A 27,922-nucleotide genomic window follows, 5' to 3' on the forward strand; every position below is an offset into this window, starting at 1 on the left:
ATACATTCTAAAAGTACATTTTTAAATAAATAAGTGAAGATTCCCTTGGACTAAGTCTTGAGCCTTTGTCTCTTTCTATTCTGCACTCTTCCTCTATACTATGTCATCAACCCCCATACCTTTGAATACCATCCACAGGCAAATGGCTCAAATATGCAGTCATACCTCAGAGATATTGTGGGTTCAGTTCCAGATCACTGCAATAAAGCAAAAATCACAAAAAAAGTGAATGAAATGAAAATTTGGTTTCCCAGGACATATAAAAGTTATTATACACTATGCTATAGTCTATTAAGTGTGCAACAGCATTATGTCTAAATGTACATGACTTAATTAGAAAATATTTTATTGCTAAAAAATGTAAACCATCACCTGAGCTTTCATTGAGTCATAATCATTGATCACAGATCACCATAAGAAGTATAATATTGAAAAGTTTGAAATATAAGAATTAGCAAATTGTGACACAGAGACACAAAGTGAACAAATGCCATTAGAAAAAAAATGGCACCAATAGACTTGGTCAATTCAGGGTTGTTACAAAACTTCAATTTGTAAAACACACAATATGTGTGAAGCTCAGTAAAGCAAAGCACAATAAAATGAAGTATGCCTGTATATTTCCACTCCAGGGACTGTCTTCAGAGCTCCAAACACATATGCCCAACTGCCAACTGGACCTCTTTTGTATGCTTCATACACATGTCAAATTCAACATGTCCAAAACCATACTCATCATCCCAAATTTGTCCTCTTCCATGTTTCAAGTCTGAGCTTAAGAGACATTGATGGCAGCATGGACTTCCCTGACACCTCCAATTCAAATTAGGTGATGTCATGACACCCTGAAATTTTCTTTCTTAGCATGTTTCATAATTATATTTTTTCTTTATTTACAGGATCTTATTCCTTTCAGTTTAACTTCTGTCTCCTCAGCTAGACACAGATTTATAATGTCAGGAACTGTGTTTGTCTTGTCTAAATGTATGTTCAGCCCCTATAACAGTGCCTACCACATATAGAGCACTGAGTAAACAGTGCTAATAAATTGGACAATGTACTGCAAATCCATGTGCTTTATGCCATTTTCCCTGTTGAATCAGAATTAATCATCACCCCCATCCTTCCATGACACATTGCTTTGACCTCTATTTTAATTAAATACTTTTAACAAATAAAGCATGTTTTTAAAGATCTCAAAGTCTGTTCAGGAGCAAAACACCTTTAAGTGAACTATAATACAGTATAATAAGTGCAAGATTTAAAGTATGAATAAGATACAAAGAAAGAACAAAAAAGGGAAATCTAAGCAAAGAGTATAACATGTAAAATACTCCATAGTGTGAAAAAGCAGAGGGTGCTCAGTATTAATAAAGGGTGAAGTATAAGGAGGCCTAGTGTAACTCTGTGGAGGGGGAAATCTTCTAACATAGTAAACATAGGTTTCTTCATGAGACTACTCTTATGACTTTCTCTTTTTTTCTAAGCTTGGTTAAAAAAGTATAAAACAAATAAAACCATAACTTATATTTCATAAATGACATAATCAATTTAATGCATAGTTATGCCTGAAACAGAAAATTATTTTTCTTTGAAACATTAGGATGTGGATAAAGTCTCATGTACATGCCTTATGGCCCTGCCCAGTTGAGAACCTCTCAGCTGACTTCATCTCTATGAAAGAAATTGTCCAAAATCAAGGCTGGAGAGGAAGACAGAGTCCAGACCATGAAATAGTTATGATGTCACCATAAGTAGCTTTGACTTTATAGACAATGAATAGACATGAAAGGATTTTAAGCAAGGGAAAGATTATCCTCAGATTTGCTTCTTAGAAAGATCACCTTGAAGGCAATGGATTAGAGGCAAAGAAACCAGTTAGAATTCTAATGCAACAGTAAAAGTAACTATGAAAACCTCAACTAAGGCAGTGGCGATTGAGAATTGGGAAGATAATTCAAAGGCAAAATTGACTGGATTTAATAATTGATTAGGCTTGGGGATGAACAAGAAAGAAAAAACTAAGGATCATTTGGAGATTTCTATTCTAAAGACTAATCATCCTGTCATTTAATGAGGGAGATAATACAGAAAGAAAAGTGTGTTTGGAAGGGAAGATAATTAATTCAGTTTGAAACGTGATATTAGAGTTGCCTATGAAATATCTAAGTGAAGAGATCCAACAGAATAGACACATGGGTCTACAGCCCTAAGAGAACAGTGTGGACTTGAGACCTCTCAGAGACCTAAACTAAACTTTAATGGTCAGTATGGAGAGGAAATAGTGGCTTTGAAGGATGTAAGAATTTAGAATCCATAAGATTTGGTGACTGACTAGATCAAGGGAATGTGAAAAAGGAGAGTTGGGAACAAACCTCAGTTTTCTGGCTTTGGAGCCTAGGTGGGTGATCGTTCCACTGTTATGGGCTGAATTGTGCCCTTCACCCTACCAAACTCATATGCTGAAGCCTTGATACCCATTATCTTAGAATGCATTTGGAGATAAGTCATATGCAGGGGACTTGTCCAATAAGACTGTTGTCCTTATAAGAAGAAATTAGGACATAGACATGCATAGAGACAGAATGCCATGTGAACATGAGGAAGACCATCTACAAAGCAAGGAGAGAGGTCTTGGGAAAAAGCAACTCTGCTGACACATTGATCTTGGACCTCCAGCCTCTAGAGTTGTGAGAATATAAATTTCTGTTGTTCATACCACCCAGTCTGTGGTACTTTGTTATGGTAGCTCTAGAAAACTAATAAAACCACCAAACAAGATTAAGAATATGGAGGAGAGTAGGTTGGGAGAAGGGGGTTTCAAAAGAAGAAGAGGTTTATGTGAGACATGTGGAGTTTGAGGTTTCTGAGGTACATCCAGGTAGAGGTATTAAAATGGCTTTGAAATTCAGGAGATAGAAAAGGATTATAGAAACAGATTTTAAAATAATTGATACACAGCTGACACTTTAAACTATAGGAGTGGTGAGATCATTTAAGAAGTATATATAGAGTTAGAAGATCATCAAGGATAGAACCATAAGGAATATTAATATTAAAGAACAAGCTGAGGAAGAGAATTCAGGAAAGGTAAATAATCAGATAGTATGAAGAGAGAGAGAGAAAATGTATCATTAATCTTTTAATCCCATTTTTAACTGTAATTAGTTGATTACATATTGATCTCAGTCCTCAAAGAGCTTTATCATAATGGAGGAGGCAGTACCTTATTCATTTCTGAATCTCCAACACCAAGTACAGTGCCTGACATTTAATATCCCTGCAATAAGTATTTGTTAAAAACAAATGGAATTGAAATCAGGACTTCATTCCTTTTTTTGTTTTGTTTGCTTATTTCTGGAGTATGCAGCACATGTGCCACTGATATTTTTTTAAGTTCATAGTGAAAAATCATTTCAATGTGTCCTAGGCTTGGTCCCCTTCCAAGCCAACCCCCAGGACAATAGTTTTCATTATAACCTTCTGTCTTTGCCATTCTGGATGGAATTCTGTGCACAGAAGTTATATACATATATGGGTATATCTATGTAACAAATCGCAGCACAGGAGCCCCCTGGGCTCCTTCAGGCTCTGGTATGACATATTTGAGCCATATAAATTCAGCTTCTCCTCTGGCATCTGTTAGCTGACTCACTTGCAACTCCACCTCAGCAGTGGTCTCTCAGTCCTCTCAAAGCAGGAAAAGAGTACTGTGTACTGAGAGAGCATGGCAAAGAATCCTCCAGAGAACTGTGAGGACTGTCACATTCTAAATGTAAGTTGATTCATATTTTTTCCCTTTTGAGCAGAAACATGGTTTCACAAATTTATCATATCGCAATGTGAACATTAGAAAGTGAAATCAAAGGTGACTTTGAATTATGGCTTGCTATTTTAAGAGCTAGTGTATTGTTTTATTCTGTCTGTTCTTTGCTTAGGCAGAAGCTTTTAAATCCAAGAAGATATGTAAATCACTTAAGATTTGTGGATTGGTGTTTGGTATCCTGGCCCTAACTCTAATTGTCCTGTTTTGGGGAGGCAAGCACTTCTGGCCAGAGACACCCAAAAAAGTAAGTAAATGCACATTAATATCTACTGCTTCTGTTTTGAGTTTGATTGAATTTAATTAGTGCTTGACATGTATATTACTCTGAAATGAAAATCATTAAGTCCATTTTGCATATATTTTCTGATGGTATGAAAAATTGAATTAAGATTTTGCTTTCTTTTATTTGCCTAATTATTTTGGTAAGGGAAAACTATGTTTTCTGTATTTCGGTTAATAATGATAGGAGTAGAATTACCCACTTTTTTATAATGCTTGGCTTTAAGAAGTTAAGACTCCTCTTAGAAGCAAAATTTTTACTGTAAGAAAAAATACTTTTCATCATTTTTTCAATTATCTGGGCAGAAACTGATAGAAAAGTAATTACACCACCACATAAGAAAAAAATCACCAGAAATGGCAGCAAAGGATTTTCAGGGATTATGTTTCTGACTTAATGCATCTGCTCTGAGGACAGGCAGCAAACTCCTTTTCAGAAGAAGCAATTCTCATACCTGACTTCACATGTATTTATGACTTAAAAAAAAAGAGAGAGCTTTTCAGCTCCTCACCAGTCACAGCTGTCACTGACCTGCTAAGATAGTAATGACACAAGGTAGAAACAAGAGACACCAAGTCATTAATCACAGGTATCTCAGAAAGCTTCTGCTATTAAGATCACTTGGTATACCTAGCTGGCCACTGTAGTTGATATTAGTGTACCTTAATATTATTGTTACTCCCAGACTCACATACAGTGAGCAAGTTTAGATGTGATGAAGGGAAAATAATAGTTCCTTCATGCTAACAATTTCCATTTAAGGGAGAAGTAATACATGTAAACGCTACAAGGTGTGTAGATGGTTTTCTGTCTTTGCCATATTTTTCTCTCTGCATGTGGGTTGTTGTTACTTTTTAATTAATTTGTTATCATGATGGGCGCCTGGGTGACTCAGTGGGTTGAGCCGCTGCCTTCGGCTCAGGTCATGATCTCAGGGTCCTGGGATCGAGTCCCGCATCGGGCTCTCTGCTCAGCAGGGGAGCCTGCTTCCCTCTCTCTCTCTCTTTCTCTGCCTGCCTCTCTGTCTACTTGTGATCTCTCTCTGTCAAATAAATAAATAAAATCTTTAAAAAAAATATTATAATTTGTTATCATGAGATGCTCATTTCTATTTGATAACAGATGTAGGAAGAGAAAAACATATATCCAGGTGGGAAAATGAGAGACAAGAAGAAAATGGGCTGGTGTGGACTACTGGGAGCTAAAGGAGTAATAGGAGCCAAGAGGAAAGCATATGGATTGTTGAAAGAGGAGAGGCAGAGGGCAGAAAAGAGAAAATTAACTGAACCGGTGTCCAAAAGAAAACCGAGAAATAAGGCATAGTTACCCTTGGATTCTTCACCTTTATTACCATACCCACTTTCATTTAGTCTCAGAGGCTATCTTACCAAGTTTAAGTAGGAAGGAGAATGAAAATCAAAGGGACCCATCTTGTTTGATTGCCTTTTTATTCACACTTTGTTCCAGAAAGGATTTGAGACATCACCCAATGCCTGTAGTTAGCCATTTCTCTCATTCTCTCCCCCTCTCTCTTCCTCCTCTCTCTCTTTCTCTCCTTCTCATCTCTTGCACTGTGTCCTGCTTCTAAACTACTTTCTGTTCACATATTTTCCTAGAGAAGCCATTTATATGCAAGCTATCAAGGTGGGCAAAGAAATACAGATCAGAAAGGAAACAGCAAATGAATAAAAGTGCCAAAATGCATTCCAATCCAATTCTTCTACCACTTAGTTAATTCCCTCAGTGATGTGCTGCCCCACAAATTGAATATTGGATCCTTTAGACAATTATAGGTGAGTTAGAGGACAATAAACTCTTGTGCTCCGTGGCCATAATGTACTTAACTCAGTGTAGTAAGTATCTAGCCCTTTTGACCACCTGTATAAGCCTAACATGGGGCCAGATGGCCTTTCTTGTTTTATTGTAGTTGTTGGTACTGCAAATGCTATTTTGAAAGAGTTTATGTGTTTTTCTAAACTTCTAATGTTATTTGTCTCAGCACAACTATAAATGACTAAGTGGGACCTTGCTTTTATTTTGCAAGGTGTAAAACTCACTAATAGGATCCATGGTTTCCTCTGCTTCCATATTATATCATCTTTGCTTCTCACTTCAGTTGAGAAGCAGTTGTGGCTGTTCTCTTTTTAATGCATTATAAGGAACAATTCTGTGACTCCTCAAACCAAAAGTAAAACCTAGTCAGTGCTATAAGGAACAATTCTGTGACTCCTCAAACCAAAAGTAAAACCTAGTCAGTGCATGCACAAAAGAGGTGGGGTATGCTATCAAATAAAGTTTATCAAGAATCAAATCTCTCATGAAGTAATACATCTTGGGATGTGCTTTTGAGCAAAGGGATTCTCAGAAATGAACAAAATTATTGCAAAGTAATCTGGTAAAAGACAATAGGTATCGCCTAGGTCAACTTTTTCCACCATAAACAAGCTTATTTTTTCTCCATTCCAACTGGGGAGTTGCATTTTATTGTCTTGGATATTTAAGTCCTGGCCTTTGCCACAAGACCAGGCTGGGTCCATTGCAAACTAAGGAACCAGCTGGAGATGTGAATGCTTCCCTCAGTCTACCACTACCTTTAATCCCCAGACAAAGAGCCCAAGAGACCATCTATGTTTCCAAGGGCTAAGACTGCCAATATGCCTGACTTGGAGCTGACTGACGAATCCTGGGAAGAGAAAAGTAGTCAGATTAGTCTTGGAAGAAGACTTGCAAAGGAAAAGGATCCAGGCATCTTGCACAAATTAAAGACTCTCCCCTTAAGAGTATGGTCTAGTGAGAAACAACAGTTAACCGATTAAAATCCAGACTCTTCTGGACTTTCCTTTACAAGCCTATGAGACCTGTGGGGACTGTGGGGCCCTTGGTGGACAGAATTGTTGATGCTATTGTGCTTATGGATAGAGTGATTTGTTTGCTCCCCTGGGGCTTCCTCCAAGCTCTTAGTATTTGCTCCTCTAGCCTCCATCATATCTCCTTTTTACTTTTTTTTTTTTTGACATCTGTTTAAAATAACCAGGATTTACTCAACGTCTCACATCTGGTGTTAACATTTCCCTGACAGTAAGTCATTCCTCTCCTGCCATTACCTCCCACCTTGGTGTGTACAAAATTCCAGATTCTTGATCCTAAAGTGGGGGTAAGCCATGCTTGATCCCCTCTCCTAACTTCAGGCATGAACACACATGCACCTGCATACACACACACACACACACACGCGCGTGCGCGCACACACACACACACACACACACACACACACTCCAGAAACAGAAAGTCATCAAAATGAAGTGAAACAAAAGGGATTAATTCTGGGATAGCTGCTGCACTCCCTTACAGGCTAGAGACCCCTAACCCACAACCACATATAGGAGCCACTTGAGCTGAATGAAAGCCAGACCATCAAACTCTATATTCAGCTTTCTCAACCAAGCAGAAGGGACTTATTCAGTCCCAGAGATTTTGAGAGTGCATCACAATGAGGCTCCACTTCCAGGCAGTGACTACTTAGGGATTTTTGAAGCCAGTTCCCTAGAGGAACATTCTTCCTTAAACCTCCCTGCCTTACACATTTAACTTGAAACAATTAGAAGCCAACTCCCCAGTTAATTAATCCAACATGGAGAAAACAAGTCATAAAAATCCCGGCATTTAAACCAAAATTTATAGATACATCACAGACCTTATAACCTAGTCCCTCCAATCCTTTGAAGAATGAGGCAGAAGGATGATAAATTAAATAAATGAAATTCTGCCCTTCCTGCCATACCCAGGAACTGCCTGGTGACTTTATTAGGGCTCTTCAGAAACCATAAGTCGTAAGGCCCACACAGCAATAAACAGATTACTGGGAGGGTCCTCATAATTTCCACATACTGGGAGCATCCTCTTAACTTCCACATATTATCAGGATGAGAAGAGAACTGATAGGGCTATTTGGGCATCTGTCTGCCCTCTCCTCTGTAACCTCAACTGCAAATAATCATTAAGACAGCCTCACCCAGGATTGCAAGCCCAATTATCACTGGAGGCTGAAAATCCTTTGTTTGGAAAAAACACTTCCCTGCTAAGTCTGGATCCAGCTTTCCTGTGCCTGTTTCTCTAATGCTAGCATTGGCTGGAGACACACTTTCTTCTTCTACTCCTCTTGTTAGCATACAATTGATACAACTCTCCTTCCTGAGTTCCCTGGGCTTTCCTACACCGCAGTTTGGTGGGTAAAATGTGGATCTGGAGAAGCATTCATACACTCAAGGGAAAAGTTGGAGTTGTAGCTGAAAGAAATCTCTTTAGCAGAGGGACTGAGCTTCACCAGATGGTGCCACATCGGCATTTTTAAAAAGAAGACTTCTCTTTACTTTATTTTCCTCCCAAACTATCACAGGAGCAAAGCCCACCCTCATACAAACAGCAGCTCTCACTGGGGCAGCTCTTGCTCTGGGCTATGAAGAGGAAGCATCAGTTATGTGTACCAGGACTCTGGCTACTGAGAGCACTTTCTTATTCAGTCCTTCATTCTCTTAAGGCAGCATTTGCTGAGCAGCTTACATGGCGCCAGCAAGGAAAACCTGCATCCTCAAAGGGAGCTTCGAGACTGAGAGTGGGATTGGGGCTGAATAGGGAAAGAAGCCCAGGTGATCAACAGGTAGCCGCAGCCCGATCATCAGCCTAACAGGTGTTAGCCCAAATCTGAGCAGAACTAATTCTGTCAACTACTCAACATTGCATCTGGTAAGGCATGGGAGATAAAGATGGGAGCTGAAACTCCAGAGAAACTTGGTGACTTGTGCAAGGTCACACAGCTTTTAAGTGGCAAAGTTGAGGCTTGGACTAGCACGTGGTCTAAGGATTTTTTCTACTAATCTTACGTTGCATTTAAGAATAAGGGGCGGTGGGGACAGTGGGTATGGGAAAACTTCCCAGCCAGCTTGAGTCTGTAGATGAAAGAAATGGTTTTTTCTTGTTGAAAAACAGGAATGTCTATGCTGCTTATGCCAATTTTTTTCAGGGCTGAGAACTGGTGATTGAAGATGCAGAAGTCCAACTTTGCATAAGAAACAATCTGTCTGCTCTGTGTTGGTAAAGAAATACCCAGAGGCCCTTTAATTCCCACAGGCTACATTGGTAATAAAATGCTACAATGCATTCCCTTCCCTTCCTTCCATCCTAACACCTGCTAGCCAGCTATTCTGAGCATGTATTTCACCTTTGGAGAGTGTACCTCCTAAAACAGACAGTAAAGGATGAAGGTGGAGAGAAGAGCAGCTAGATTAATCACAGGCTTCTAAAAGCAAGCCTAAGCCAAATGTCCTCAAATCCCTTGTAGGAAAGGTAAAAGGTACTTGGCCCCAAAACAGATCCATCACACTGAGGTCTTAGACAACATTATTTTTTATAAAAAGCTTTCTTTTCTAATCTCAGAGATTGCCACAAATTGAGGCAAGAAACAGGGGAAATTGTGGAAGGGGGTTGTTAGGGCTCATTTGCTACCTGAGTGCAGGCTTTAACTGGATTGAGGAAAGAAGTCCTGGGCAGGGAAGAGAAATGAGTTTGGTTTTGCTCCATGTTTTCTCACTGTGGTCTTCTTACATCTCTCAGTGCCTAAACGTAATCACATAGCTATTTCATTTCACTTCTGAGTCATATTCCAGTCCAAGGTCTTCCCTGTCCCGCTCCAGTTTTCTGGTCCTTATAGTTAAGGCCAGCCTTACATATGGGTAGAATAGGAACCTATTTGAGTGGTGCTGGAAGGATGCCCTTGTCTTCAAAATATCTTATTCCTGGTGTCATTCTGCTTAAAATCCATCATTAGTAATTAATTCCTTTGAGTTAAATATTGCACTCATTTTTTTAAGATACAAATACCCATCACTATCATCTTAGTGTGAAATCATTTGTCAAATTGATTTCTTCTTTGACATAAAGGGCCTGGCACACCATGAGATTCCTAGATGTCTAGACAGAAGACAAAGGGATAGAGGGAGATAGGAAGAAGGGGAAGGACTTAGAGGGTACAAAATGAACAGGATATGAAAGGAACTAGGTTTCCTAGAAACACCAGTGATTAACTGTCCCTATTTGCCAATTTGACAGATACTCCTCAATACACTCTGTCCTTGCTCTGTCCTTCTGGAAGTAAAGCTGAGTTGGGGGGCATTGTGAGATGAGCTACTAAGAGCCCAGTCATACCTCTCTCAGGCCAGTCATACTGTCTCTGCTTTAGTTAGTGCCTGGAAAGGACAAAACCATTTATTCCTTCATCTCCAGAAAGACCCTCAGCCCCTGAGCCAGTGAGCTTAGTAGAGAGAAAAGTATTTCTGAAGCCAAAGTCATGAGCTCAGTCTCCATATGGGCCAATGGAGCTTGCATAGCCATTACCCAGGCAATGTGCTCCACAGGGACCTGGGCGAGACAGTATGTCTGGATTTGCTCAAACCCATCCCCAAATGGTCCAAAGTGGGCCACCGGCATCATCTTCCTAGACAAGGACAGTCTGTTCCAAAAGGACACCTTTGATAGTAGAATTCCATCAGGGTGAATATATAGCTTTCCACCCCCCACCCCTCATCCAGGATTCACACATAAATGAAGTCATTCTGATCTCACTCCATTAAGCAACCTATCATTGCTTAAAAAAAAATCCAATAAGCTGGTTAGTGAATACAATCAGAATGGACCCCTTCTCCCCCACCAAAGCAAAAAACAAACCAAAACTAAACAAAAGGGGCACCTGGGTGGCTCAGTCATTAAGCGTCTGCCTTCAGTTCAGGTCATGATCCCAGGGTCCTGGGATCGAGCCCTGCTTCAGGCTCCCTGCTCACTGGGGAGTATGCTTCTCCCTCTCTCTCTGCCTGCCTCTCTGACTACTTGTGATCTGTCTGTCAAATAAATAAATAAAATCTTTAAAAAAAAAACTAAACAGAAAAACAAAAAAACCTCTTTGAAGGAATGTTGAAAGTAATCAAGATCTGCTGAGCTTGGCTGTTTCCAACAGCTTTCATCTAGCAAGGTGTCCAAGTGAAGTGTATTGCCAACAGTGCAGGGAAACTCATTCCACAGAAGTACACTGAAATTCTAAATGTCACTAGTATGGTTCCATAGTCTTCTACCAATGATTGAAAATACAGCCTCTATTTTTTCTTTTGCCCAGGTAGGCAGCATTCCAACATCCCCTTGTCTCTAACCTCATTTTTCCATGCAATAATACATCAGTAGTGCTACTGATGAAACAAACACCCCACCCCACCCCCAATGACTAGTAGTGTTGACATTTGTCTCAACAATGGATAATATTTCTGAAGAAATTCTCTTCTGTTGGGAGATCTGACAAGCCCGGATCTGAAGTTGTTGCCTTTGTCCTCTACTTAGGTCAGGTGGACTGAGAGTACAATTTTTTGCTATAGGTAGAAGTTTCTCAAGCTGGCTGCAGAGCTGAAATTGAGGACATATTTATAACTAGAAGCAAATAACAAGCCTAAAGGAATTTGTTTGCTACCTGTCACAAACCAGGCCAGACTTCCTGAGTTAACTCTGCAGTTGCTGTAAGGTTGTAAATACCATTTTCCTTCCCCTTTTAAAGTACGGTCTCTTAGAAGAACTCGCCAATGTTCAAAATGTCTCTTTATGAAGATGAGAATTTGTCACTGGTGGGAAAAACTCATGTTGAAAACCTAATAACTGAGTACATTCGATACTTAAGCACTGACCCTGTCCAAGGCACTGCAGAGCTACAGGGAGGTAAATGACATTGTCTCTTCCTATTCAGCAGCTACATAGACTTTTCACACTTGAAATAACATTGTTTCTACAAACCCTTCCAATGTGTTTCTCTACTTGAGTTGGGGAAAATCTGACCAGGTTAAACTAACATTCAGTCATAGACACTGGCAAACATTAAAAAGCAACCAAGCCAGTACAAGTTCTAAAAGGTTGTCACTGGGAACCACGTCATTAGAAAGCAACGTTGGCTCTATAGATGACTTGTTTTAGGAGGATTTCAGTTCGCTGATTTTTTTTCCTAAGGAAAAATGAATATGATAGCAGAAGGCATCCTAACAACAACGATAAGACAGATTTCCTCATGGTCCCATTAGGTCTGGCTTGGTTTGTGACAGGTAGTGAATTACGTTAGGTTTGTTGTTTGTTTCTAGCTACAAATGTGTCATCAGTTATAGGTAATGGGCTTACTCCTAAACTGGGACACTTGATGGGACTGGTCCTCTTGGTCCTAAGGAAAAAAATGTCACTTTTAGAGGGCCAGAGAGAGTCTGGGGTTCTGCTGCAACCACTCAATAATGACCTGATAAGAAGCCTTTCCAAGGTAATATTCTTGGAAGATACCATATTACTTAGTGTAAGGCACTTGACACAGTTGTTGAATTCTATATACAACAGAATTTGAATCCAACCGAATTAGGTTTGGAAATCAGAACTCAGGAATAAACTGAGAGGGTTTGTTTAGCCCATAAAAGAGAAGGTCAGGGGAAGGCAATAAATGTTTCCTGGAGTTGAAAGGGGAAAAGGAAGCAATTAAGGTCAGGGTAAGTCTTTTACCTCATATTGGCCAAGGTGAATGGTCTTCAGATTCTAAAAAAGACAGACCCAAGACTACTGAGGTAATATTAAAGCCCTGGATAGATAAAGAGATAAAGAGCAATACCTAAGCATTCTAAATGTGTTCAAATCTCTTTCTCTGCCCCAGTGAATTTTAGGGGGAGAAAGGGGGTAAGCACTTGGAAAGGAAGTGGTAACTTAAAGAGGCAGCATCAGTTTTATGTGATCCCTCTGCTTAACATAAGGGGAAAATACTTTACAGGCTGGTTTGCAAAAATATCATTCGCTATTTAGTCAAGGCTGCCAAGAAAACTGTTGGAATTTTAGTGATTAGTTCAGCAAATTGGGTTGAATACAAAATACTGGCTCTGAAGGGATCCCCATATCAGCTCCAGTGCCAAAAAGTACCTCACTTTAAATCCTGAGTCTCAGAGAAATCCCGATGGTAAGCTGTTGAGATGGCACCTCACCACAAAGGCTCCAGAAAGAGAAGGTGCCCCAGATATTACCCAATTAAAGCATCCTTTGAAGGGACACACTGAGTATCTTAGAGCTTGTTCTCCTCTGTTATTCCAGACATATGACATGGAACACACTTTCTACAGCAATGGAGAGAAGAAAAAGATTTACATGGAAATTGATCCTGTGACCAGAACTGAAATATTCAGAAGTGGAAATGGCACTGATGAAACATTGGAAATACATGACTTTAAAAATGTAAGTTGGATATTCCACTTCCCAAGGGCTCCCACTTAAAATAGTAGAACATTTTAGTCAAGTTAAAATTAGCCTTTAGCCTCCACTTGATTTATAAGACAAAGCTTTCCTTTGAATTCAGATTTTGCCATCCTGGGGCCTTAATAGATCAGGGAACTCATTAACTTTGGCTATTTCAGGAAGTTTGTTGTTTTTTTTTTTGTCTGTTTATAGGGTTACACTGGCATCTACTTTGTAGGTCTTCAAAAATGCTTCATCAAAACTCAGATTAAAGTGATTCCTGAATTTTCTGAACCAGAGGAGGAAATAGATGAGGTATGTAAGAATATTAATAGTTGTAGGCAAAGCCATAATTTGTTGGGTGTTAGCCATGTGCCAGATATTGTACTAAATGCTTTATTCTCATTTGAGTCTCACGATGACCCTATAAGTAGATGCTATCATTATCCTCATTTTCCCACGAGGAAACTAGGTTCAGAACTGAAAAGTGACTTTCCCAAGGTCACACAGTAACGAGCAGATTGGGATCTTGAACTCAGGCCTTTTAAAAAACTAGTTCGTGCTGTTAGGTGCAAAACTATACTTTTATACCTGGGTAGCCATTAACATTTTGTACGTTTGCTTCCAAACCAAAGTTCTAGTTAAGAGAGCTAAGATGGAGGAACAAAAACAATCCTGCTTAAAGATAAAGTCTTAAAAAACAAAAGTCCCAAAGCCATCTGAGATCCTTGCTACTTTTATCATACTGTGACATTCATTTATTTTAAAAAATTTTGGTTCATTCACCTTACCATTGTATGCTGGGCTGCCAATGGAATAATGTGCATTTAACCTTACTTGGTAAAGCAAAAGCAAAGAAGATGAGAACTACAGTCTAAGACAAATTCTCTGAAAACATACTGCCAGGCCAGGGTAAGGTAAGCTAAGATACTGGCACAATCACTAAATGGCCCCCAAAAGCCTAGTGGGAGATGGAGGATTATGACCTAAAATACAGCCATCCTTAAAGCCCTTCAAGCTCTAATATTTCCCTGATATTCTGTCTGTAACTACAGTGTGTTACTGTCAGTGAAACAGTAAGAGAAACTTAGCTAACTAAGGCCATCTTGTTGCAGCACATTCCCCCTGTAGCTAGGATGAAACAAATATTTGTTTAGTTTGTTTGGTTTGGTTTTGCTGTTTAACTGGCAAATCTAAAATGAAATTACGGCAAGGGCACAGTGGCCTCTCTGTACACTGTAAAGACCTCTTTCTTCTCTCTCTCCCCCTTTCTTTATCACTATTTTCCTACATAGTTCTGTCCATTTTAATTCTCAGCTGCCCATTTATCTTTTGCTTTTGTTTTTCTTATTTTGGGGGCAGGGGTGAGGTAGGATAGGGAGCATTTTATCCTCTCCTTTACCCAAGTCTCGGAGCTATCATTGGCTTCCCCAGACATGTCACTGGTCTCCTTATGGCCAGAAAAATTACAAACCCTTGTTCCTAGAAGTTCCAAGAAAAAGGAGAAGCTTTTCCAAAGATGATACTGTGCTCTCAAGGCCTATGGTAGTGAAAAATTTTGAAGATTTTTTAAAAATAAGCATAAATTCCATTGGGGAGGGAGTATGCTATGGTGAGTGCTGTGAATGTGTAAGACTGATGAATCACAGAACTGTACCCCTGAAACAAACAATACATTATACATTAATAAAAATAAATAAATACATACATACATAAATACATAAATACAATAAAAATAAGCATAAATTCAATGCATCTGAGGAACAGAACAACTTTCAGGATATTAAGAATTACTGCAGGAGACAAGGGTAAGATGAAAGGAGAATTGATAGGATAAAAAGGTACTAAATGCTGCTTTTTACAGAAAATAATGTAAACATTTGAGTAGGGCCAGCCAGCAATGAAGCCCTGAACTAAAGCAACAAGATAAATTTTTCTGAAAAATATAAAGGCAAAGGCCCATAATGTCTCATTTTGGCCCTAATTTATTCCTCAATTAATTTTGCCACATCTTTTAAATAACATAAGTATTTATCTAGTGATAGTGAGATTATTTTATCTTCAGGAAAATCCATATATATATTCAGGCTACAGACTTTTTTATGAAATAAGTTTGCAGTTCTGGGTGACAAAACCCCTTTTACTGCATACTTTCCACCACTCTATCTATGGTTTGCGCATGCTAAACATGCAGAGCAGTGATATAAATAGCCCTGATTTTGCTAACAAAGCTAGTCAGTACACCAACCTCATTTTTTCTACAGTCCCTTTCAACGCATCCCAAGGTCTTTACAGACTCAAGGGCAAGAGAGCTAAGACTTGAGAGTTTTAAATGACTAGGGGAAAAATTATACAAAGCCATATTTCAAAGAACAAATAAAAACACTGAAATCATAAAGCTAGAAAGAAACCAAAAAGAAAAGTAAAAGCCTTATTAAGAGTAGGAGGAAATGTCAAGGCCCAAAAGACAAGTGAATAAGAAGTAGGTATACAAGATAACTACTGCCAGTACAAGAAACCAAAGAGAAGGCCATATTCTTGATAATATAAGAAAAAACACTGTGAGACCAACTGTAAACGTCTAGAGTGAAAGGAGTAAAACAGTGTTAAGGCCAGTGAAGTCATAAGCTGAAGACTTGACTTTAAGACAAAAAAAAAAAAAAAAAACATTTTGTACTACAGCTAGCCACCATTAACAGGCAAGTCTTGTAAAACCCAAATATTAGATTTGGTTGCTATTTAATTGATCTCACCAGCTTGGATTACAAGCTATTTTTCAGCTTGAGATCAAATCCTGTTTGCAGTCTTAGTTGCAAGCCTAAAACATGGCAGGCACTCACAACATCCATTTAAAAGAGCAAAAACAAATGTAAATCATTCAGGGTTCCAGAAGCCCAATTAAAACATACATGGTCCAGTGGGAGGCCCAGAAAATGATGAATAGCTTTCCTAGTTGAGTGAAATAGTAGCAGAAAAAACTCCTGTTACAGTAAGCAGCCTTACCGTTAGACCCCAGAGAGGGATTAGCTCTTAACTCTCCCAAGGGCACCTACTGTATGCACAAAACAGAGCTACTTCACTGGCAGCCCTGGGATTGGAACTGTTACTCAGACTCAAAAGAGAGTGTTTTCCAGTATCCCATAATGTCTCACTCATTTTATTAATTTCTCTGCCTATCTCTACCTTGAACTTACTTCTCTCAGAATGAAGAAATTACCACAACTTTTTTTGAACAGTCCGTGATTTGGGTCCCAGCAGAAAAGCCTATTGAAAACCGAGACTTTCTGAAAAATTCCAAAATTCTGGAAATTTGTGATAATGTGACCATGTATTGGATTAATCCCACTCTAATAGCAGGTATGCCTTCTCCTCCTCCACTTTTTAAAGTCAGTAAGAGGTTAATATTCCCATCATTTAGAGACTACGTTTCTAAGAAAAGAATGATCAGCTTATATCTTGTTAGATGAAACTGTATATGCTGACTGCCAAAGGAGGAAGGAATTTTTCACAGCTAAGTTATATATCAGATAAATTAATGCTGACAAGCTTTTAAATATCCCAGCAAAGGTAATGCCACCCTAATGTAACTAGTGATGGCAAAAAACTAACCTTCCTTTGCACATCTGATATTCATCGCAGTCAGGATACCAAGCTATTCCTCAAACCACTATGTACTCAACCCAAGAAGAGAGGAGAGAAGAGCCAAAACAATGTCCTGTTGTCTCAAGAATGATTTTGTGTGTCAGATGGTGGCATTCCCCCCAAGAAGATAAGACACTCACTATAATACAGATCTCTTTGTGGCTGTTTTAGGAATTACCATAAAAGTAATTGAGGGCTGCAGCTCTAGAGTATGAGTCAAGCTCTCAACTTCCAGTCAGCTCATGAAGAAGACAAAGGTCTCTGGATGTCTTATTTTGCCCAGCTAACAGAGAGTCTGGTCTCGTTCATTCTAGAAGGTTTAGATTACTGTATTACTCAAGAGAGGCCACTCTAACCAATGTAGGCAACTACTGGTACTCTTTGGCAGCTTAAGAAAATTGAATTTTAAAAACACTGAATACAATGTGATATTCTGGACTAGATGCTAGAACATCTGCTTTAGTGTTCTTTTTCTAAAATACATTAGTAGAAATAATAAAATCTGAATAAAGTCTATAGTTTACTTAATAGTATTGTACCAATGTTAATTTCTTAGTTTTCATAATTGTACCATGGTTATGTGAGATGTCAACATTAGGGAAAACTACATAAAGGATATATAGAAACTCTGTACTACCTTTGCAACTCTTCTGTAAAATGTAAGATTATTTCTAAATAGAAGGGTGTTTTTTTTTTAATTTAAGACAAGAAAGAGAGGGGAGAGGGGAGGAAGACAGAGGGCACCAAATCAAATCCAGCAACCAAAAAATATTTACTGAGCACCTATCATAGGTAAAATCATTGTGGGAGAGACACATAAGTCCCCTGTCCTCATTTTTTTAAATATTTTATTTATTTATTTATTTAAGAGAGAGAGAGCATGTGAGCAGGGGGAAGGGGCAGAGGGAGAGAGAGAGAATCTCAAGCAGACTCCACACCCATCATGGAGTCCCACATGGGGCTTGATCCCAAGATCCTGAGATCCTGATCCCAGCTAAAACCAAGAGTCCGACACCCAATTGACTGAGTCACCCAGGCGCCCCCAACCCCACTGTCCTCATTTTTAAAATTAGGATGCTAGTAAGGCAAAGCAGTAAGTGCTTGATGCCAAATGAGCAAAGAATAAGTCTGTGTACCTTGGAATAGTCAGATTTGTTTTGGGAAATCTCTTTAAAACTGTAGCTGTAGGAGTCTGGAAACATGGTTCATGCTTGGCTAAATAATGGCAGTGAGAAGATAAAATGAAATTCTCTATTCCCAACACCATAACCCCAAGCACTTCTTTCAGGAACCATTTTCAAAGCAGGTGAATCACAACTTTGTGCTTCTTACCTTAGTTTCACAGTTACAAGACTTTGAGGAGGATGGTGAAGATCTCCACTTTCCTACCAATGAAAAAAAAGGGATTGAACAAAACGAGCAGTGGGTGGTCCCTCAAGTGAAGGTGGAAAAGACCCGCCATGCCAGACAAGCAAGCGAGGAAGAACTTCCAATAAATGACTATGTGAGTTACGTACGTGTTACTCTTTTTAGAAGGATAGCAAGGAGCCCCCCAAAAACTCACTACTCCTTAGATCAAAGTCCTCAAAAGGAGAATGATCATTGTTTTAACAAAAAAATATTTAAGAAACTTGGAATCCCTAAGAGACTCATTCATAATCAATCTTGATTAATCTTTATCAGACTAAGGAATTTAACTTCTCACCAGTACCCAACTCATGTAGTCTTGTAGTCCTTCCCTGCTTGGTGGGCCTTTTCTTGGTGAACCTTCCCCTCCAACCCCAGTTTATTCTTTTTTCAGACTGAAAATGGAATAGAATTTGACCCCATGCTGGATGAGAGAGGTTATTGTTGTATTTACTGCCGTCGAGGCAACCGCTACTGCCGCCGCGTCTGTGAACCCTTACTAGGTTACTACCCATATCCATACTGCTACCAAGGAGGGCGGGTTATCTGTCGTGTCATCATGCCTTGCAACTGGTGGGTGGCCCGCATGCTGGGGAGGGTCTAATGACAAGTTTGAGCTCAAGTGCTTAAACTTCTGGCAGCCAACATATAATAAATGCATGCTATTCAATGAATTTCTGCCTATGAGGCACTTGGCTCCTAGTAGCCAGCACTCCAGAATTACTTGTAGGTAATTCCTCTCTTCGTGTTCTAATAAACTTCTACATCATCATCAATGGCCTGATTGCTGCTGAACACACTGGGTAAGTGTTTGCTAAGAATGTTTTCTGCAACTGAAATGGAACAGATCTGTCTAACATGGATGACAATGATGGAAACTTGCATTGTATCAGGTTTGGGGAGTGGGAAAGGGCAAAGCATAAGGATTCTCAAATACCATACCATAGTTTACTATGCTGTATGGAGAAAGTGGAAATGAGGGGCTGATGATAAAATGTCCCCAGAAATGATGCATAAAAACTTGTCCTTTTGTGCAGAGCCCCAATGTTTAATTATCTGAGAGACATATTGTGGTCTTCCTCAAGCATCTGTTACAAGGACAGAAATATTCCAAGTGCTCAGACTCAGCAAAGGAGAAAGCTAACCTAGCAGAAAGTGTCCCAAGCTATCCCCCTGTAAACAGGAACTCAACTTTGGACAAATTCAATATATTATAACCTCTAGATCTGGCTTCTCTTCAGATCAGTGTCTAGTTACATAACTTTCCAAAGCAATTGTCTGGAAAGGGGGAATCCATAAATATCATTCACAAAAACAGGCATCATAGGAAATCACCAAGCTGAGGAATCAAATGGGGATTTGTTTTCCCTCCCACGCCACAAGCAACTAGCAATATGTCACTTTCTTAAAGGAAGGTTAAGGCCTAGTTTCCTATCCCCCAATACTTTGCTTGGGAAAGAGAAAAGGGGCAAAGGAGAGAGAAAAAGCAATGGTAAGAGTGTAATGTCAATCTTGATGTTCCAGCCAGTTCTAGTTTCAAAATTTCTGCCTACCAATCTGTCACAACTTCTAGTATAATTCTTGCTCAACTTCAAGGTTAATGTGTCATGAGAATATCTGTCTGGCAGTCTCCAACAGAAAAGCATTTTCAAAGAGTAAAATCTTTACCAAGATGCCTGTGGGCCAGGAGTCATTTCCCCCTTTTTAATAGTTGAGGAAGCAAATAGAAACAGATTTGCCCAAGGCTGAGTTAAAATTAGCCAGTCATTAATTGATAATTAGCATACATGCCATACTTGGATTACCAATTTTCACAGAATGAGCAATTTCACATATCTAACAATGCAGCATCACTGAAAAAATTCTCTTTTTTATTAATGATTTAGAAGACATCTGAGAATTTTGGAATACTTCAACTATCATAATAAGCATTAATTTATAGCTGAAATATAAAAATGCAAAAAATGAAATTAATTTGAGGTTGTGCAGATTTTATTATGTTCTCTATCATTGTTTTTAAATAAATTATTCATTTTTAACAGTGGTTTTTCAGATCAGCCAATAATTTTAAATTCCTGAGACATGCAATTTTATGCAATCTACATTGTACTATATATACTGTGCTCTGAGGGGTACAAATGAAGTAGAGGTGTATTCCCTATTTCCAAAGAAAAACAGGATATCCAAAATATATAAGCCAAAGTACAGAAATTTAGACATAACTACAATTGTATAGGGCATACAATATATATGTGTGAAAACGCCCAGGCAGTTGCACACACACACGTGGTATAGAAAGTTCCAAGTCACATTTTAGGGCTAAGAGTTCCTATTCACGTTATTTTTATTCAGGAAGCATTTCTGCATCAAATGAGATACCTCAACCTACACATAGTTTCACATTGGGAAAATGTAATCCCTTTAATGAGGCAGGTTGTGAGTTCAAAAGAAAATACAAGGGAAATCCTTAAAGAACCATTCAAATCATCTTGTGTTTAGAAAGAAACAAGCCAAAACATTAAACAGAACCAAATGCATTAGTACATTAGTCTGTCACCTCATACAAGCCCAGGTCAGGCTGAAAGAGAGGAAATGCGGTATCTATCTCCTGTCATAGATTTTTGCCCCTCACTTGAGTTCTGTGCAAACTCCTTATATCAAACCTTTTACTGCCCTCAGATCAACCCCACTGTAGTTCTGCCTCTTTTCCTTTTACCATCTCTTCCTAAGCCCAGCCTCCCCAGCACAAGAAGTGAAACCAAAGTAAGTCTGACCTCCCAAGCCAGAGACCTTGCAGTAATTCTACTGTTCACTGTCCTCCACTCCAGTCTCTCACCAAATCCTGCCAGTATGCCCTCCTAAACCACCCCTCACTTATGCTTACGGTTTAAGCCACAGCTATTACAACCTCACTACGGAAGCCCCCAGGCTGTAGGCTGAAACTAGAACAAACGCTTTTAGATAGAGCTAACTCTTCACTTAGAGATTTTATGAATGCCATTTCCCTTCCTGAAAGTCTGTAATAGCTCCTTACCACATGAAGGATTAGGCCTAACTTGCATTCAAATAGTCCTTCCTCAAACCACCCTCAGCACCACTTCATATCATTTGTTCTTCTCTCACTATGCTACCCACTCCTTTGCTTGTCTCAGTCACATTAGTTTCATGCTCTATTTGTGCAGTCATCCCATCTCATTTACAGAGTTTTCTCTCACTAATTTGAGGAAATTGTAAAAACCCACTTTTTTCTTACCTAAACATGAAACCTAAATCCTCTCTGCTTCATTCTATGCCTGTGTAAGTTAATATATTACTCAATGCACACATCATTTACATAGGAGTTTAACTTGCAAATTCTAGAAGAGGGCCCATACTCTCCCCATTTTGTTCTGTCTAGAACCTAGCACAGTAACAAAAGCATATAGATGGTCTTCCAAATTTTTTTAATTTATTTTTTAATTTAAATTCAATTAATTAACATATAGTGTATTATTTGTTTCAAGGGTACAGGTCTGTGATTCATCAGTCTTATATTGTACACAGTGCTCTTTACTACACATACCCTCCCCAATGTCCATCATCCAGTTACCCCATCTCCCACTCCCTTCCCTCCAGCAAGCTTCAGTTTGTTTTCTAAGATTAAGAGTCTCTTATGGTTTGTCTCTTTCTCTGGTTTCTTCTTGTTTCTTTTTTTTTTTTTCTAGCTGAAGACAATGAGAAAGAAGAGAGGGAATAAGGTCAAAGAAAAACAGGAGGTTGTAAAAGAGCACAGTTATGAAGCTCTTCAGAATATTACTACAAAAAGTTGGCCTTGAGTTCTAGTGAAATTTGGGATGAAAGTTCCTATTTTACTTAAAACCATTTTTGCATTCCTTATCTTTTGACACAGTCCATTTCTACAAGTATGAAGAATTCTTCTAATCCCAGAATGATCAAAAGCATCAATGATTGCCCACAGCTCGATTATCTATTTCCGTTACAACACAGGCTTTTTGCATTTCCTTCTCCATTTTCAATGAATTCATGTATAAAAAAGAAAAAAAAGGCAAAAAGCACATCTGCTGTGAAATCACAAGAAATATATTACCTTTCAGATTCTTTGGGGATCTAAATTCCAATCAAGAAAAGTCAGGTGAGGCAAAGCCATCCATTGCTCCCACTCAGCATAAGGGCACTATGCATTAGTGTGCTCAGCGCCTTCCTGCACACCTAAAATGGCTCTTTGGCAGGACTAGGGGCAAAGGAAATCTATTTTGAGTCTTTATATATAAGGCTCACTGTCTGGCTGAGTCCAAAACTGTCACTTTGGCTCCTAAAGTCTAACGCTGAAAGCTTACTGAGATAAATATGGACCTTCTCATTCGGGCTGTCAGGAAATGCGTGGATCTATTTTATTTATACCCTTAAAAAATGATTTCATTTTGGCTTTCCTTTTTTGAAGAAGTTTCATTCTGGGGCTTAATTTTGCTGACAACATGCTGTTCCCTAACAAGAAAGAAAAGTGCCTCCATATTAAAAACCAGGTATTACTGTACACACAAAACAACATCGTCTGTGGCTCTTTCCAAAGTCCTGCTCCTAAGTCTCCTCTAGTCCCTTTAATTAATTCCCATGAAAGCTACTTACCCACGGACTGCATTGATCATTTATTTAGATTAATAGGCAACTCTGGCATTGTGTAACCTAATGAGTGAAAAGTCATTTGTATGCTTAGTGTTTTGATATTTGAGTTCCATTTGCCTATCTTTTCTTCCATTCACTTATTTGACACTCAGACCTATTGTCCTTGCTAAAACGGCTCAGAAAGAGGCAGATTGAACCAAGGGAAATAGACTAAGCCACCATAAATCCTTCAGCCAAAACAAACAAACAAATAAAAACCAGCAATTCCACAGTGCTGAGATGAACTTAGCCTAACAAGTGATATGAATATACTGTCTATATTTATCCTTCCCTGCTGATGCTATCATTTGCCATTCTGAATTTTCCACTGACAGCAGTATTTGCTGGTCTTACAGAGATGTTGGCTACTAAAACACAATTCAGGCTCATACCCATATCAATCACTAGTGAGTCAAGAACAAGACACTTGCCAAAGGTAGGAGATTTAGGATACAGGCCCTAGCTATGATTGAGTTGCTGAAGTAGAAAGCAAGAAAGCAACAATGTGACCAGCTACAGATAGAACACAAGGATTTGAGCCTGTTTATTTTGCAAAGGGGTGCATATGGCATGCCAGCTCTCAAATTCACTGTGTCCACTAAAATCCATTCCTTGTGGTGGGGGTTGTCACTTCACAGCCACTTTGCTCTGGCCATATATATCTCTCTGGTGCACCACTGTGATGTAAATTCCCCATGTTCCCAATAATAGCTCTTGACGTTCTGGTTATGCTAAATCATATTATGTTTAAACCAGAATGGTTTGTGGTTGACCTTCTACATTTCCTGTTCCTCCAAACTACTTCTCTATTTGAGAGTGTCTTTCTACAATGTGCATCAATCTAGGGTAATTGTTTCACTAACATGATCTACAAGATATGAAGAACCCAACATTCTACTCTGCTAGACACTGTGGCACGGCATGGAAAAAATAAGTTATTCTCTTTATTGTCTAGTCATTTACAATACATTTGACACCATAAGGTCTATACCTTCTAGAAAGTTAAGAAAGTATGAGAAAACTTTTCAGAAAAATTCAAAAAGGAAAGCAAGAATTCTACATATGCTCTCAGACAGAGAACTTTTCTCTTTCAAAAGCCAACAGTGATGGTTTTCTCAGGATCAGCCTACAAATTTTGCTGAGAGATACCACAAATCCCTGATTTCCCAAAGATATTTGTTTTCTGTCTCCTTAAGGTCAAGTTCAGTGGCATATAACAGAAAATCCCAAAATGACATGACTTAAACAAAGTAGGAGTACACAGTCCAGGCAGTCCAGTCAATTGACTCTTACACCAATCTTTCTGTCCACCATCCTCAGTATGCAGTTTCCATTCTCAAGGTCATTTCATGATCTAAGCTAACTCCAGGTCTAGCCATCATGTTCATATTCCAGACTGACATCACAAAGAAGCTGGGCAGGACAAAAGGCCACACTCTATCTTTTAGGGATACTTCAACTTACATGTTATAAGTCAGAATTTAGCCACATGGCCAAATGTAGCTTCAAAGGAGATTGGTAATAGTCTTCGATCAGGACACATTACCACAACAAATGAAACCATGATTCTGTTACTGAGAAAGAAAGAAGTTATGCTGAGGGTGACAAGTGCCAGTGCTGGCCACACCCAGTTATTTGTTGTAAGACCTAAAATCTCTATTATTAAAGTCATCTTTTCTGTATTCATTTGCTGTCTTTCACAATCTCTGAATGTAAATATACTACTTGAAAAGAGGTAAAACATTAACAAATTGAGACCCATTTTTGTATGATCACAAACTAGTTTATGAGATTAACTTTTTTCTCTGAAGAAGGTGACCATAAGTAAAGAAAATAAAAAACAATAATGGGGAAACAAATAAAGGATATGTTAAGGGAAAGTATCCACAGGACTCTTGAAGTCAAGACACTACAAGTTGAAAGGCTGAGGGTAGGAAGAGCCAAAACCAATTTTACTTACTTCACAATTTTGCTGAGGACTAACCCCATATGTCTAGGTTTGATACAATGGTATGAAATAGCTGTAGTCTGTAGACCACGCCCAAAAATAGTGTGTCACAAAGCAAATAATTCCATTAACTATTATCTTTTGTAAGGCTTTTATTTGTTTTTCATTTTTATCAGCAAAGTGGGGAGGTGATTCTAAAAGATTTAGAACAGGTTGGAAGAAGGAGAGAAGAAAAACTTTCAAGTATCTATAGCTCTTATGTTGGAATCAAAGTAGAGCACCATTTGAAGAAAAGTATAGGGACAGTTTTTTCTTTTCAAAAACCCTTAGGAGTTTTCGAGTAAGACCTTTACAAAATGAATATTATTCATCAAAGAGGTTTTGTTTTGACAGACTTAAATTGACTAGAAAAGTTCATCTTCTACATTATGGGGAATCAAAATGTGTCTAGTAGAGCAAATTTCACAACACATCATACACAGAGCAGATGTGAGAATCTAAGGCCAGAAAAAACAAGTTTTATTTTACTGTCACCCAGGGAAATTTCCGTTTTCTTTCAAGTAGCCAATAATCCACATTTATTTTTCTAAATCTGCATTTTTTGCACTACCAACGGATCTCATCCATCATCCCTGTGAATATGGCTTTGGAGATATAAAAAGCTGTAACCAATTTATAGGCCAATCCCAGGAGTATAAACCTTTATATTCAGAGAAACTTGGATGACTATTTAGGCCACCAGAGAAAACAAAAAAATTATTAGTTTGAAACTTATTTACAGTCTTCGGGCCAACCAACACAAATTGATTCCCTACAGTACATTCACTGTGGGTATTCAATAAATATTAACCAACATTCCCTAGTGTTTTGACTCAGTATTATATTTAGGCATCTTAAGAATGAAGCCCACTTCAAGTATTAAAAGATTTCTTCACAGAAATTCCACTTGTCTTGATATTGGGTCCAATTTTTTTCTAAAACTTGTTTTTCTAGTGTCTACATTTTATTAATGAACTAATCCTTCCCTTTGAGTTTATAAAAAGTTTTACAGAAACACTAAGAAATGTTTTCATCTGAGTATTGCTACCATAGTCTCAGATATTTTGACTTTGAGGGATTAGGAGAAGGGGAGAGATAGTTGATCTGTTTTAGCTTTTCGTCAAAGCCCTCAAATGTGTGCCCTTCCAGTTTGTGTTTAGATAATAATTAAATGGTTTATAGGAGCTGAGAAAAAAAAACACCTCGAAACATAGAAAATTGAAATTTATCTTGCATCAAGCATTCAGGTTATTTCCCTCTAGGTGTCTAATTTCACATGCCAAAGCATGTTGTTGTAAAACTGGAATGATTCAACATCTCATAACTTTTCTTACATATTTCTCTACATTTCACACCTTATTCAAAAGTGCTCAATAGGAATACATGTTACTCATGAAAGAAGGGCTATTTTTCACTTTATAGGGTAGGAAGTCTAGGAGATCATATTTTTCAGATATAAAATTTATAGAATTAAAAGTCTTATTCTGTGTCATCTTTGAAAAATGAGCAATCCTACTCTGAAGGTCACATTCCTACCCCACATAGAACTGGCCCTTATCTCCTATTATCCAACCCCCAGGAAAAGATTTCTATACTAAAATAGAGAAAAGACCTTCTCAGATTTCTTTGTTATACAAAGCCTAAGATCAATAGACTTACTATGCTCCCTACTGGCAAAATTGAGAGCTACAGCGAGCATCAAAAATTTATTTGACAAAAGCCTTACAGAGCTAAGAATTTTAAATTTGTTTATGATGCCCAGAAACAGGATATTTTGCCATTTGAGTTCAAAAATTACCAAAATAAGACTATTCATTAGCTTGAGAGCAGAAGTAATGTGAAGTCAGAGCACCTCTTGGTCAAGCTGAATATAGATTCATATACTAGTGCCATTTCACATTATTGTCAGTGTTACTAGCTGTTCATTGGATTCTGATCAAACCATATCTAAACATAGCCTGATCCAGCGGTTCTCAAACTTTAGTCTGCATCCAAAGCTCCCAGGGTGCCTATTTAAAAATGTACAGTCTTAGATCCAAGGCCCAGAAAATCTGATTCTGCAGGTTTGGGATGAAACTCTGAGGTCTGCATTTTATCAGTTCTTCCCTTCCCTGATGATTCTGATGCAAATAGCTCAAGGAATACATTTTTAATAACATTGACATATTCTTTGCAAGACACCCTAATAGGGTGGTCAGAATAATTACTGACTTATATGTCAACAACATCACCATCAGAAGTATGATCTCCCTGATGGTACTAAAGGAACGCCTCCCAATTCCTTGCTCTCAGACATACTAGCTCTCTGCCTCTACCTGCCTTATGGGCTCCTGTTAAGTGACCAGCCAGAGGAGAGCATGTTTAGTTAATAATAATAACAACAATAGTAATGGAGATTTATTGAGCGTTTTCTTTTTGCCCACCACAAAGTGCTTTTCTTATGCAGGTTTTCCTTGCTACCCAAAAGTGGCAAAACATGAACTTTTTTTAAAAGCAGGGGAGGGACACCTGGGTGGCTCAGTTGGTTGAGCATCAGACTCTTGGTTTCTTCTTAGATCATGATCTTGGGGTCTTGAGATCAAGCCCTATATCAGGCTCACCCTCAGTGCAAGTCTGCTTGGGATTTTTTCCCTCTTCCTCTCCCCCTTTCTTCCTCTCCCTCCCCCTCTGCCTTTCCCCACCCTCTGGTACACATAAGCACTGGGCAGGTCTCTCTCGCTCTCTCTCTCTCTTTAAAATAAATTTAAAGAGCAGGGGATACCTGTATCAACTAACTTAATCTTCATTAAGCCTGTGGATGAGTTAGGAAATATTATCATTCTTATTTTACAAAGGA

The 27,922-nt window shown here is 38.6% G+C and overlaps 1 protein-coding gene across 1 annotated transcript; it reads left to right on the forward strand.

Annotated features, from left to right (window-relative positions):
- Positions 1 to 3,506: 3,506 nt before the first annotated feature.
- LOC111159227 (tenomodulin) lies at positions 3,507 to 19,215 on the forward strand. Its single transcript, XM_022521669.1, has 7 exons — positions 3,507 to 3,775; positions 3,939 to 4,070; positions 13,248 to 13,388; positions 13,602 to 13,703; positions 16,592 to 16,745; positions 18,368 to 18,534; positions 18,832 to 19,215. Exons 1-7 carry the CDS (start codon positions 3,728 to 3,730, stop codon positions 19,039 to 19,041), a joined length of 954 nt encoding a protein of 317 aa, XP_022377377.1. The 5' UTR covers positions 3,507 to 3,727; the 3' UTR covers positions 19,042 to 19,215.
- Positions 19,216 to 27,922: the final 8,707 nt, after the last annotated feature.

The sequence above is a fragment of the Enhydra lutris genome, unplaced genomic scaffold (genome assembly GCF_002288905.1).
Source record: "Enhydra lutris kenyoni isolate GAN:26980312 unplaced genomic scaffold, ASM228890v2 scaffoldscaffold67, whole genome shotgun sequence".
Taxonomy (NCBI): domain Eukaryota; kingdom Metazoa; phylum Chordata; class Mammalia; order Carnivora; family Mustelidae; genus Enhydra; species Enhydra lutris.